The sequence below is a fragment of the Embiotoca jacksoni genome, unplaced genomic scaffold (genome assembly GCF_022577435.1).
Source record: "Embiotoca jacksoni isolate LCO1_2020_lvr unplaced genomic scaffold, fEmbJac1.0.p SCAF_10, whole genome shotgun sequence".
Lineage (NCBI taxonomy): Eukaryota > Metazoa > Chordata > Actinopteri > Embiotocidae > Embiotoca > Embiotoca jacksoni.
In genome coordinates, this window is record NW_027185230.1 from 15,026,920 (window position 1) to 15,041,614 (window position 14,695).

The following is a 14,695-nucleotide window of genomic DNA, read 5'->3' on the forward strand; positions in this document are numbered from 1 at the left end:
TAGACATTTCATTTCAGAGACCCCAAAAACAAAAATATCAACCTCCAAATGAATGATGCTAGAAAAACAATCTGAAAAGGCAACAGATTTGTCCTCTTGGGAATATGAATGACAAAATGGTGCAGTAACTCATCCGCTTGTTGTTGAGATATTTCAGCCTGGACCAAATTGGTAAATCAATCAACATTTCCATTCTTAAAGCCACACCACTGGCATGGCAAAAAAAAATTAAGACGTTTTCCAAATCTAATAATAATCTGTTCAAATTGAGCTAAACAACACATGAAGGAGCTGAAAGCAGCTATCATCCTCAGCTCTTGCTGACTTTTCAAACAGTGATTATATAATTGGTTTACTCATAGTTGATTATTCATGACATGAAAAAAAAAAGATCTCTGAAACTGTCACATTAAATTCTATTGTCTGGGCTTGCTCAGATATCACTAATAAAAAGTGAAGGGCCTCTTGTTCGTGGTTTGATCTTGTAATGTGTGTGTGTCTGTTTTAAAGCAGCTAACTGAACATTTATAACTCAGGGCTAAAATGTTCCGAGAACATTTTGTGCACATAGGAAGAGCCATCGCTATTCTGTCTGACACTTTCATAATAGATTGCAGAGTGGAACGCTGACTGGAATTTGTTCAGCTGTCTGAGAAGACTGATGAGCCTGACGCCTTGAAATGCACACATCCACCCTGAGAGAGATTTGAAATGAATGCTCTCAGTCTGGTTGCTTTAAGCTTGTACGTTGCTGTCTCGGTGCAACAGTCACCATCAGCATTGTGGGCACAATTTCAGGCTTTAAAGACAAATCTTTGATGACAGCATCTTACAACTTAAAGCCCCATCTCCTTTGCATCTCCGTTCAATTCATATATTAGTCATAAACTTTTCAATTCTTCCCAGAATATTTTTATGCCCTCCTGTTTTCTAACGCGACATGCGGTTTAGGGGAACGTGTGCCGTGAGCTTTTAATTGTTTATTTTCCTGTTGACACCAGGAAAACCACAACAATACAAGTGCATTAAAAGCCTGAATATTTCAAAACACTTTGCACTTAAGCAAAGAAAATATAAAAATTTCATACTTTGGGTGAAGTTGCAAAATCCCATTTTGCTTGTCCAGAAAGTTGGCATAAACTCTTAATTATAGAAGAGCTGAGTGAGTGTTCTCACACGGTTCTTTGGATGAAGGTAGTTCTGAGCCACCTGTCTTTGCAGGTGTAAGCTTGACTTCACCTTACACGTGTAGACTTTGTCACGGTTATTACATAATCTCCTGGAATCATTTTCATTCATTTGTATAGAAAGAGCTGGATGAAATGCAAATGTCATATGTCCATCGCCGTTGAAATAGTGATGGATATATGACATTTGTGTTTCATCCGGCTGTTTCTATACAGATTTGCAGCAAATAGATGGCGGTCAAAGTAAAATGGAAAGAAAAAGACAATTAAATTGTTAAATGCGGTTATTTCTATGACAATGTATTGTCAACTAAAATTCGATGATGGTGACAGCCTGAACAGTGTGTCCATCTACGTATGGAAAACTTTTTGTTGTTTTAATCTTTTCATTGACTCTTACATTAGATGGACTTTTCTGGCTCTGTTTTGTTCCCAGATGTCATGTTTCGCCTCGGAGCTCCAGAACTGACAAAAGCTACGAGATTTAAATTTTTTTTTTTTTTTTATCAGTTTTGGGGATCCATACTGTAGCTGGCTAACTTTGCTGGCATTAGTTTGAACCCTAAATGCTGTAGCTATTGCCATAGGAGTTCAGGTGCACAGTATGTAAGTTAATGAAGGAAATAAGCCGCAGGTAGCCCGCTAAAAGCACTAGTGCTAACTGTAATTGCTTGCTACACCCATGCACAAACCACACTGTGCCTTCACGTTCTGGGTAGAATTTGATTGTAGGCATGGTGCTTCTTTTCACTCCCTCTCATACTAGATTAGGTTGCCACCACCTGTCTTTGAATTTCCTCGTCTCATTCATAGTGCCAGAGAAAATAGCTTGCTCTCATTATAAGTTGGTTTCAACAGGGCTCACAAGCACACTGCAATAGAGATAATTGAACTTCTGCACCTGTGTTTGGGTTTCCCACTCGGACACTCGCCTTTCATCTCACCGCCGCGCCACTTCACATTGCGACACCATCATTTCCACCCCCATTCCTCCTCTCTCCGTCTCTGTGCTGTGTTTCCTCCTCTCCCTCTCTAAACCTATTCTCTATTTAATCAGCTCTCTCAGGACTCAGTTCTGTATAATTAGAGACTGAAACTTTAATCATCACGGATCCAGGGCAGGGAGAGCAGGGCATTTCAGAGAGACACTAGCAGAAAATGATCACGAAAGAAAGTATGACAACACACAAACGGATGACAAAAATCGTCTCATTAAGTGTGGGCGATTATTAACTCTCAGTCACAGATAGCGTGGACAAATACAAACCAAAATATCTCCTAATCATACCATGTAGGTCTTGGCTTCATGCGAAGCTAATTGTTACATGGTGGGATTGTGTCGCCGGTGCAAAAGGTCACAGTTTCCAGGAGGTCCTTACATAACAACAGCCATCCTTTCACCTCCTCTCCTTGTGTCTCGTTGTGTCTGCTCCCCTCTCCCCCCGTCTTCTTACCCTTCACTGTCATATTGCCATTTATGTTTCACTCTAACGGCTAATTTTCTCATCTCCTTTACTTATTCAACTGGCTGAAGACCAATCACTTCTGCTATAAAGTACCATTTTTGTCAGACTGCGGTAAAAGACTGGACGCTTGTTTTCGGGGAAACTCTGCCAGCTCAAGCGGGAAGTGCCGCCCACTTTGTCTGCAGAGTCCAAAGAGTCGAACGCGAGACGGACTCCAAACGTGCCATTTTTCACTGCAGCTGAATTACACCCCAAATTTCTGCCATATTTGACCCTGCGCAGGCCACAGCATGAAACCAGCTTAATGGCTCATAAGTCGAACACTTGCATTTTGTGACTTGATGGACGGCTGAGGCCTGGCCGTCGCCATTGTAAGGCCTTGATCCGGTGGCTAACAAAAGTTGAACTGCGGTCCGTGTTTAAAAGGGACACAGATCTGAGTTGACAGGCCAGACTTGCTAAGTTCCTCAGCCGAGCGCCCGGCCAGCTGACGAGGTGAAATTGTCACTCAGTGCAGACACAGCTGTTGTGTAGCGCTCAGAAAACAGAACGGAGACAAACCCATGTCCTGGGCCTTTTCACTTAAATGTGGTTGTTTAATTTAGCAGGTAGATTTGTGTCCTGAGGAGCAGAAGTGTGGCTCAGCTGTGGATGGCCACATGATCATTTTCGCTCATCGAATTTCTAACATATTGCTTTCTATACATACATTATTCAGTCCCTCCAGGAAATTTGCGATCATGCGATTGCAGCAATTAATGCACCTTCAACCTGTCTCTGCAATATTCACGGAAGCTTGTAATTCTGCAAATTTCCTGCGATTTCTCCACAATAAGCTTTCTCAGTACAAACTCTGCTGAACATACTAATGCACAGTGAGCTTTTTCAAACAAAACTTGCCTCATCAACATAAATAACTCCTCTTTTACAGTCAGCAAGACTGAAAACGGAAGTTTATGGGAAACGTCTCCTTTCAACATCAAAACAAACCGAATTGATGGTAAAAAAAAAAACCAGAAGTTTATGGGAAATTTAGTGTTATCATAAAAATGATGCTTCCGATCATTGCACTTCTCTGCATCAGTCTAATCATACACTTTGTTTAATTACAAATGTTTTAGACACAACACACTTGTATGAGAGTACTTTGTTTTTGTGCATACATTATTTTTCTTATCTTGCAATTTTTACTGGAAAAAAAATACATAGAAATTTTCAAATAGAAGCGCAATATTTGAGAAAAGCAGCTGCAAAATCAAACATTTTTGATCACAACAATCCCAAAAATTCAGCAAAATCTCCCAGAGGGACTGATTACAGTCAAGGTGAAGTTAGTCAGGTTTATCTGTCTCTGTAATCCAACTGTCCCGTTGCAGATAAACCTTTCTACCTGATGAATGCTTGCAACCACCCACACATAAGCAGAATTTTGATTGTGAACTGCCCAGCTGTTAAATATGCTGATACAGTATATTAAAGTACTGTGCAGATCATGTTTTAATGCTGACTGACTGTGCCCTTAATTCTGTCAGCCTGCCAAAGCAGGACATCTCTTAACTGGAATAAATGAATGGCAGTGGTGTGTGAGTGTAATTCTGTTGCATATGCGTGCACATAGAGGTGAAACAAGTTGACAATCATTCAGACTTGTCAATAGACAGAAAATGTATCGACAACATTGTTGATAATTTATCATCAGTAGTGAAGCTTCAAGAATAAAATCCCAGAATTAGCTGATTTTTTTGCCTCTGCAAGATTAATTTTTCTTTGTTGTTCTTGATTTTATATGGTAAAGAGAATATATTCTTTTATGATATTAGGGAATATGATTAGGGGAAAATATTTGTGTCGAACTGTTAAACACATAAAACAAGTATTTTTCACATTTTCTCGACCAAAACCAGATTTTAAAAAAATCATCAGATTAGTTGATGTAAAACAAAAGCTCTTTCTTTGGTGAAATTCATTGTTTCTGAGCTCTTACGAGACTGTGCCTGACTCATTATGCATTTTTCTTCAGTTAAATCCACCATCCTTTCACACATTAAGCAGGTAATGAGCCAGATATTTAACAGATGTCCTGCTGTAATCCTTGTTGCTGCGCGTGTATTTGTTGTCCGGGCTCAAACATGTACGGGGGATTTTTGTAGTTGCCATTTCCAATAGAAAATGAGAAAGTATTTTAGTCAATACGTTTACAGTTTTCCTTTCCGCACTGGCAAGAACACTTTAGGGACAGAAGCTAAAACAGCTCGTTTCAGACACAAGAAGAACTGAGGAGCTGCATTAGGGGCCACTATAAAATATATAAGGATTTTCGGTTTAACTGTGATTCATGTAATGCTACTATAGTGGAGCTCCAGAATCAAAATAAAAAGCTGGAAATGAGCATAATAGGTCTCTTTTTTTAAATTCACACAGCAAAAATAGGATGCTGTTGAGATGTATTATTAATAATCTGGTGTGCTTCTCATTTGTTTTCCCAGTATGAATTCAAGGCCAAGAACATCAAGAAGAAGAAGGTCAGCATCGTGGTGTCTGTGGATGGGGTCAAGGTGATGCTGAGGAAGAAGCAGAAGGTAAATCAGTGGCGATAAAATCACTGACATTTGAAATGACCTTTGACTCAGAAAGTAACTACCGCTTTTATAATAGTAATAATAAAGGTATGACTTCTTAATCTGGTGCTTAAAGCTGCTCATTTGTTTCACACAGAGAAAAGAATGGACATGGGATGAGAGCAAAATGCTCATCATGCACGATCCAATATACAGGTCAGTATGTTCATTACTGAAACAAATATAAATCCTTTATACACCCACTGTATAAAACGGCCTGATATCCAGTCCAGTCCTGTACTTTTCACTCCATGTTCATTAGCTTTCACCAAAGTGATCACTGTGAGTGTACTGCAGATAACACATAATGTTTCAGTCAAAATCGTGCCTCCCACAGGTCCTGCCATGAACTTTACCATACAGGTTTAATGTGCTTGAATGTTCTATACGCAGTACGCCAAATGCGGTTACATGTATAATGAATAATCTATAGCTTGTGCATGTTGTTTGTAGAACGTATCTTTGTGCACTTTGGTATGTTGTCCTGTTCTTGTGGGTTGTTTTTTTTCCCCGAAGCATACTATTTTCAGATTGTATTTGGTGTTTGAGTTTGCAGGGTGATGAGGGAGCTTGTTACTCAGATATGAATGGACATGCGAAGGTTCCAGTCACTGATCAGCAACTCGGCACTTTCGCTGGAAAGTGTCAGAATTGGTGTCAGATGCTAGTGTTACTAATGAGGACTGTGTGTGTGTGTGTGTGTGTGTGTGTGTGTGTGTGTGTGTGTGTGTGTGTGTGTGTGTGTGTGTGTAAAATTTGGATAGATCTGTGGGAGGATCGCATTTAGCAAAACCACACCTCATCCTCGCTTGCATTTCAGTGTGTGTGAATGTGCTTTTCAGTAGAAGATAGTCATAATTTGTTTGCCAGGTTCCCACTGGAGACGTTTTATTGGAGTAGAGCTTCAGATGGAGATGAAGCTCTGACATTTTGCTTTACCGGTTAACTGTGGAGTTTTAGTAGTCTTAAGGTTTCTGGCAAGGACAGAACGAGACGGGACAGCATACTTGTGCGGGATAAAACACAAGGAGTAATAAGTATTGTAATTTTCTAAAAGCATTATACTGTGAATATTCCCCTTTCACCTGCTTCTGAGCAAATGGTAACGTCACCCGTTGGTTTGTGAACTGCTGTTATGAGGCCTCGAGCCAACCCCTAGTGGCCCCCGCTGGTATTGCACTCAAAGGCAGATCCACATTGGGCTCACTTTTCAGACCTGCAAGCCGCGTCCACTTTTATATATAGTGAATGGTTCTGAGTTATGTCAGGTCTTTCTTTTGGATTTTTTTTTTTGTTATTTGTCATTAGGAGGACAGTGGTTAAAAAAAAAAAAAAAAAACTAGTGGATTGTGTGTTAACATTTAACATTTTTAGCATTAATTATATTTTGGTAATCAAATTTTCTGTCATTTTTTTTCAGGATTTTCTACGTATCTCACGACTCCCAGGATTTAAAGATCTTCAGCTACATCGCAAGAGATGGCTCCAATAATTCCTTCAGATGTAATGTCTTCAAATCAAAGAAGAAGGTGCAGTTTGAGTTAGCTTGAGTCAAACCATAGACATGTACAGATCTGCACTATGATAATCCATAGCAATAGTTTTTGGAAAATGTGCTTTTTTTCTGAGGACTGGATGAGAGCATCGATACCACTCTCATGTCAGTACAGTAAATAGGAAGCTGCAGCCAGCATGGGGTTAGCTTAGTTTAGCATAAAGACTGGAAACTGAAGCCAGCAGTCACTCCGGCTCCCTCCAAGGTAAACGAAATAAATTAAATAAAATAGAATTCTTCTGCATTCAGCAAGTGTACTCTGTTTTTCATTTTTATCTTTTATTTAAATTTTCAATTTATGTCACCTCAGTTAATCGATTGTGGTTTCAAATTTGATCTGAAATTCAATTTTCAGTGGCTTAGTTGCTATTCGGTGGCTCAGCGGATCCACAGCCTGCAGTGAATACAGAATAGATGCACTCGAGGACCAAGATTGAAGCTGCATATTTCAGACAAGCATCTCTTTACCTTTCCTACAGTTTAAGCTTTTCTTATGTGCTTCTGCAGTTTCTGCAGGTTTGGCTCAGATGTCTGATTTTCTCATATCAGTCAGCTATAATGAGAGCTGTCCCGCAAAAGTCACATTATTCAAGCATGTGCTAAGGATTACTGAGAGTCTGTATGTTTTCAGTCCATCCATCCATCAGCAGATTTCACCGGTGAACTGTCAAAGCAGACAGGAGGAGCTGATGAGTGACATTGCTCACTGAAAACATGCTCACGTGTAGTTTACTATTGGATTCTTCTGCTCTAAACAATGACCTGTGACCTGTTATCTCTATCCGTGTTCCTCTTCTCCGTGTCAGACGCAGGCCATGCGTATCGTGCGGACAGTCGGTCAGGCCTTCGAGGTGTGTCATAAGCTCAGTCTGCAGCATGCTGAGCAGGACGCTGACGGACAGGCGGACGGAGAGAGTGACAAGTCGACGGAGGAGTCCAACAGCAGCGGTGAGGAAAACCTGAATAGGGTTCACCAATAATAATAATAATAATATCTGCTATCCACAATTAAACCATTGCAGAACACTTTCAAATATACATAGTTTGGTTACTACATTCTGGCTATTAATGATGATGATGTTTATAATAATTACAATATATTAAAATGAGGTATGATGTAATATTTATCATTCTTATTTGATACATTTGTTTTTCCCTCCATTGGATGGATACAAACTGCTGTTAAAGCCTTTTTGTTTCTTTTCATGTTAAGAGACAGAAGCGTGGTGGTGTAAACCACATTTTACCTTGAACATCTGGTCTGAACAACGAAATTGTGTAAAACACGGAGTTTATGAGCGTTGATTGGTCCATATGGTCACTGTGAGTTTGTGTTTCTCCTAGCGAGAGCTTGACTTTGCTGCGCTTTACTTTGATTACACGCCTCGTCATGGCCTAAATTGAACCGTCAAACCTCACTAGCTCGTTAATTTAGTGCAGTGATCAAAGCGTGACAGCGCAGATGTCTGGTTACATTCGACTGTAAACAGATTTACAGAACAAACATTGGGATAATGTGGATTTGTGTTTCCTCAGAGGCCTCGTGCTGCATACATTTAACGTGAGATGAAGGATCGCAGTGGGAAAGATTCCCGTTGATTACAGCTCTCACATCATTGGACGACACAAGGGTGTGATTGACAGTGTTACCGATAATGAGTGTAATTTGCACACAGAATGAGTCCTTTTCTGGCATCAGAGAGGGTGAATTAGTAGTCGTGTGCTCAAAATAGTGTTAATGTGAGGTTTGGTTATATAAATTTGGACCATCTATGTCTGATTGTTGCTTCATTATTTATTTACTCACATATGACCACAGATGTCCTCTGCACAATAACAGATCCAAACGTAAACCCCGGAGGTGACGTTGTGCCTTCTGTGGACTCCTCTACAGGCCGTAAGCTGACGGGAGCAGAGCGAATCGAAGAAGACGAGGACGGCAAACATGGAGGAAGACGAGGAGGAGAGGATCCTTCGGCTGGTACTTCTCTGTGTGAGATGGCGGTCAGTGAAATCCTGCAGAGCCTGGCTGAGCTGAACGTCGTCAAACCTGGACAGACTATCATGGTAAGATAATGTGGGATGCTAAAAGGTGCAGCTCAAACCTGACGTCCTCTCCTCTGCACAGCTGTCCAGTCGCTGCGTAACATTAAATGTCGATTTACCCGTTTATAAGTTACAGGAACTGTTTCCACTGCCGGAAAGGCCCAGAGCCCGGCTGTTTCAGAAGCACTAATATCAAAGCACACAACTCCTTTAGTGTGCCAATATTGCTTGTCATGGTGAGTGGTCAGCTCAACCTTGAGAAACAGCAGAATGGATTTGTAAGGGCAGCCTCACATTCACATTTCACTCTCATCATAAACTCCACATTTGTATGCCAGTTTATTCCCATCTCAGTTGTAGTAAACATTGTCCTTTTATTTCTGGCGCCGGCTGTGTGCCGGCAGCAACTTCTCTAATTAAATGATTACAGGTTTCTTTGCTCCGAACTCAGTCTGCTTTTGTAACTACAGGACTTCGCCTCTGCTCTGTTGAGTCATTGCTTTGGCTTTAGTGGTGTTTTGACGCTATTATGTTGGCATAGTGCTGCCAAATGGCTCGTTGAAGTAAGCAAGTACAGTGCTTTGTCATCTGCTGCAGTATCTGACCACATCATTGACTGCAGCCCTCCATGACTAATACCGGCTCCAGTTTGGCAGCAGATACTGTAGCTTTGAATTGACCTGATCACTCTTGCATGAGGTAAAAAAGACTACTTTTTCTTTTCTTTTTCTTTTTTTTGTTTCACTGTGCTTCAGATTTGGCAGACTGGTAAATCCTTATGAAGTTGGAACTTGACGATTATCTTTCTGTAATGTTTTGACAGGCACAGCATGAAAAGATGCAAAAGGCTTTGGTGTGTCATGATGTGTTCTTTTGGATTTGTCAGCAGAGCGAGCGTGGTAGACACGGTTGATACCATGCTGTGAAAAGAGAGAATGGGAACCTGAATATTCCTACTAGCTGTGTAAGGGGGACACCTAATCCCAAAAAACCCAGTCTGCTCCCTTTGATTTCTGAGAGACGCCACTATAATCCCATTGAGGGGTTCACAAACATCTGCTCCATGAAGATAAGCAAGGAGGGAATGAGAGAGAAGGGAAGACCAAGATGGAGGAAGGATTAATGAGAGATCTGGATAACAGAAAGGAGGACTGGATGAAAGCTATTGATAAAGATGGTGGTTGTATTGGGTTTGGAGGTGGCAAACAGGCAACACAAGGGTGGAGAAAATAAAAGACCTCCAGGACCGTTTGAAGTATTGAATCAAATTGCTGCTGTTAATGGTTATTTTCTCAATCAATTTAAGACCCTTAAGTCGTTTTCTCAATGACATTCTACTATATTAAAAAAAAAAAAAAGTGGTTCTACTTTAGTGTAAAATGGCCTTTTAGAAAGTTTATAACAGTTTCACGAGATAATTTTTTTTGGTGCATTGAAGTATGTGACATCCCCTTTTTTAATTTTCTCATCTTCACCCACTTCAAAGCTCGTAAAAAGGACACAAAACTGTGGCAGAAAAAAGTTGTTTTCACATTGAAGTTTTCAGGACCTTATACTGTACCTGAAAGACTAGATTGTCTAAATCTATTAAAAATAGAATTTAAAGTGCCAAATTTAAATTTCTTTTTACTTTTATTCAGATCTTACTTAAAGCTCACTGACCTGCACTATCTGAAGGACTCAAATTAAATGTGCTGTACTTTACAGTGTGACACTTTGCCCTCTAGTGGCGAAATATAGGCATTACAATGTACTGTGAAAAAAAGGTAATTTTGCATGACAGCAGTAGCATTGATGAGACTATACAGCCATGAATTTAATGTGTTTTGGTATGAATATATTGTCTCACTGAAGCCATCCAGACACATATTAAAATCATATTTCTTTTAGATACCACAGATACAAAACCCCTCTGTCGTATGTGAGGGAGGAGGAGGAGTGAAAAGCTGCTTAGGAAATGGCCTATTTCTCCAGGAAATATTTGTGCTACCAGAGATCATCTGGAAAATCATCTCAAGGGAGGAGGGATAGGGATCGAGGGAGAGAGTTATGTGATATGGTAATGGGATTAGAGATTATTCCAGTGCTGGTGGGGAGTTACAGTCGGGCTCCAGGGGGCTCCAGATCAGTGGGTCGCAGTCCTGGTCTTAAGGACTCAGAGGACCAGGAATTTTTCTATCCTACTGGTTTGTTAATTGCATTTATCTGGTGTCCAGGGTCTAAAAATAGGTCCTATTATGTCAGGAGGATGAAAAGCTGGCAGTGCTGTGGGTTCTGACGGCTGAACACTGAAAGCCATTGTGTCTTTAATGTGATGTCAGAGATTACAGCTTCACCTTAAACCATTTTCCTTCCATCAATAATTTTTTTTTTTTTTTAAAGTGTTGTTTTTGTGTTCTCCAGGACTTTGATCGAAGGTCCGTCTTCACTGTGACATCCCAAGGCGTTACTCCCAGCAGCCCTCGCTCTCCGTCGCTCACTCCGCTGGCGTCGCAGCACTACCTGCAGCTCCTTCAGCAGCAGCTGCAGCAGCAGCAGCAGCACACACAGGTGGCCGTCGCACAGGTAAGAAACAATCAGCATCAGGCAGCTGGAAAACGCATTATCACCAAACTGTAAAAACAAATTTCATTACATTTTCATTAAAAATAAAAGGTGAAAAATGCCCATCATTGCTTCCCAGGGTCAAACATTTTAAGATTGTCAAGTTACAATTTAATTGGTTTGAACAGGAGAATTTTTTTCACTACTTTTGCTTCAAAAACTGACTGAAAAAAATAGATTAATGACCAACAAGTTAATAATATGTCTATTCTTCTATCAATCGACTAAGCCCGACAGCTGCACTGAGGTGAGTTCCTCCATAGAGCTGCAAATGTCACTGTTGACTCTTCATTAATAACACTAACTTTTCTCATAGTCTTTGCTCTTTTATCTTCCTTCGACAAGCTCATTTCAAACCAGTAATGTCACTTTGGAGATGTCAGTAATCAATATCAGCTTTTGATCCATTTCTGTGTACCATATGTCTTTTCCTCCGACAGATCATGAGTCATGGAAAGAGTTTAACTCATCCGATGTGGCATTAGTTATTGAACTTTATTTGGCTTGTTTAATGACATTGACAAAACACTTTCATTTTTATGTCTGCTGGGTAATTCATCATGAAGCATGTCGTATCATCCACACATGCACAGACGCACAGTTATTGCTGTAGTCTTGTCAAAATATAGATTTTTATTTTTTTTCACTCTTACCTCAGAAGAATGCACAATGGTACACTAACTCTACTCGATCCTAACACAAAATCAGGAAGAATTGTTTTGAAGATTAATTAGTAGAATAGAAACAAATAGAAATCATCTTTGTCTTGGCTTCTGTCGCATAGCACACTTTAGATATAGTTAGATAGAAGTATGAGCTGTGTGAGTGTAACAGGACAGCCACTTTATGTCCCTGTATGTTTCTCACTGATGCTGTTCCCACTAGGGGGCAGCACTAACACAGTTATGGAAGGACAGTCATTTTAACTTAATTAAACACAACCTGTGCTAAAACGTAGATGCATAACTGTTTGTAATAAAACATCAAAATGTCATTAGAGATTCATCACGCCTCGTATTAATACTGTCACTTAAAGAAAGCACAACACAAACTCACCGTTGCCTCAGTGCATCAGTGTTTGATACACTGTCAAAGCAAAATCGACCACTCAGTTATTGATGCACCTAAATACCCGACCATCAATACTCTCAGTTCAAGTCTTGTGACTATAGATATGGACAGAATCATTGATCCAGTTTTGTCCCCATGCTGTGTGTGATGTGGGTGGTGAGAGAGAGCGAGGTGTGAGGGAAAAAAACCACATGTTTTTCATCTAGATTTTGAATTTACAGCATGTTAGTTTAAGAGCTGCTCACACGACCAAACGCATCCTGCCTTTTGTTTTCATTACAGGTGCAGCTGCTGAAAGATCAGATGGCGGCGGAGACGGCCGCTCGTATGGAGGCTCAGGCTCGCGTCCACCAGCTGCTGCTGCAGAACAGGGACCTGCTGCAGCACCTGGCCCTGCTCGTGCAGCAGCTGAAAGAGCTGGAGGCCTGCTCGGCAAAAACAACGCAGCCGGGGCAGCCGCAACAGGAGCCTCAAGCTAATGGACACAGTGAGTGACTGGCTGGAACAGTGCGATGCCTCCGACATACTCGTGTCAGGTCAGGTTCTCCCCGTCAGCCGCAGCACGCGGCGCTCACTCTTCTGTTGTTCAGTGGACGATGCAGACAGTCAGGACACAAACATGATCCCTCACTGGCTTCCTGCCTGCCAACACTGTGAGTTGTGTTTAATGGGGGCAGAAGCTGCCAGGGACTGAACTCTGCTCTGCAGGTGGATGACGGTGCTTTTTAGTGTCGTGGTTCCCTGTGCTGTTCTTGTCTCTCCCTGCAGATAGCCGCCCACCTCCGATTCTGTCAGAGGTTTCTTCCTGTTGAAAGGAAGTTTTTCCTTCCAGCTGTTGGAGGATTTCCAGAGGTTTTTCTTCCTGTGAAGAGGGAGTTTTTCCTTCCAGCTGTCTGCGTTTTTTCTGAGAAACTTCGTCCTATTTTTTTTCCTCCGAGCTCCTGTGGGGATGATTGAATTGTTGGGTTCCTTTGTATAATGTTGTAAAGTTCTGCTGTAAGGACTTTACTATGTTGAGGGCCCCGGAGTAACTTTTTGATTTGGCACTATATAAAGTGAATTGAATTGAATTGAAATTAAATTGCTTTTACCTTAGCACCACATGGGTGTCCTTAAAATGAGCATTTCACTTGTATTGGTTCGGGAGAAAAAAAAACATTGTCCTCCTTGTGAGCAGAAGCAGTATTATTGAACACGTTAGAAAGGTTATTTCATGCATAATATGATTTGATTGTCGCATCAAAGGAGGCACTTAAGTCAAGAGTAATTGAATTTAGTGAGGAAGAAAATGCTCATGCAGGTTTCGAGAGGATCTGTTTTCTGTTTTTAACTGAACTGCTTTCAGATCTGATATGCTAAGTTTTACATTTTACAGTTTGCCTTTTTGAGGAAAACAAGTTGCTGCACTCAGTTAATGTACGTCATAGTAACAAGATCAAGATTCTGCATACATGCCAGCTGCTCTGTGAGGTGGAAGACACCATCAGCTAAATGCTAACACATACTAATGTTGCATGTTTGCATGCTAACGGTTGCTCAATCACAGTAAGCGCAGACAACAACTGCAGCTGATGTGAATGTCATTAATTCTGTAGATGCTTAACCGTATCAAGCTGTTGGCCAGTTCACCAAAGTCATTCAAAATCATCTGAAAGAAATCAAATCAGAGTCACCAGGATTCATCGTCTGGCGCCCTGACAGTTCTTCAAGATTAGATTTTACTTTGAAAGGATTGTTGCGGTTTTATGTCGTACTGACAATTAAAACGAAGAGCTTATTCATCAACCCACCACACTCCTCTGTGTAACACATAATAGCGTCTCTAAACTTAGTACATCACACTGCATGCGGTGTGGATTTAAAAAGACGTTGTCTTCTCTTGGCGTTATGTCACCTTCACACACTCTGTTCTCAGTCAGACCTCTGATTATGTTAACAACCTTTATTTTGGTACATACACACACTTTGTCCCGAAGGAGGATTTCTGGAGGGAGGTTGTGTTTACAGCAGCTGAAAAGAACGTCAGATCCTGCCAAAAATAATAATGAATAACCACTCTCACACACACACACACACACACACACACACACACATCATACAAACACACGCCAGAGCTGTATGTATGAATCCTTATACATATCAATTGTG

At 40.8% G+C, this 14,695-nt stretch overlaps 1 protein-coding gene across 3 annotated transcripts in view; it reads left to right on the forward strand.

The window, feature by feature from the left end:
• The window catches only part of LOC138209998 (carboxyl-terminal PDZ ligand of neuronal nitric oxide synthase protein), a 51,093-nt gene that overhangs the window by 21,260 nt on the left and 15,138 nt on the right, over positions 1-14,695 (forward strand). For 2 of the 3 annotated variants that reach the window (XR_011179215.1, XM_069168878.1), the window contains exons 3-10: positions 5,140-5,232; positions 5,369-5,427; positions 6,692-6,800; positions 7,633-7,774; positions 8,721-8,893; positions 11,276-11,437; positions 11,706-11,723; positions 12,830-13,034. Coding sequence is in view for 2 of the 3 variants with exons in the window: in XM_069168878.1 (XP_069024979.1) it covers positions 5,140-5,232; positions 5,369-5,427; positions 6,692-6,800; positions 7,633-7,774; positions 8,721-8,893; positions 11,276-11,437; positions 11,706-11,723; positions 12,830-13,034 (961 nt within the window). In the remaining variant the exon portion in view is untranslated. The remainder of the gene's footprint in view (positions 1-5,139; positions 5,233-5,368; positions 5,428-6,691; positions 6,801-7,632; positions 7,775-8,720; positions 8,894-11,275; positions 11,438-11,705; positions 11,724-12,829; positions 13,035-14,695) is intronic. The other variant, XM_069168886.1, reaches the window with a different exon arrangement.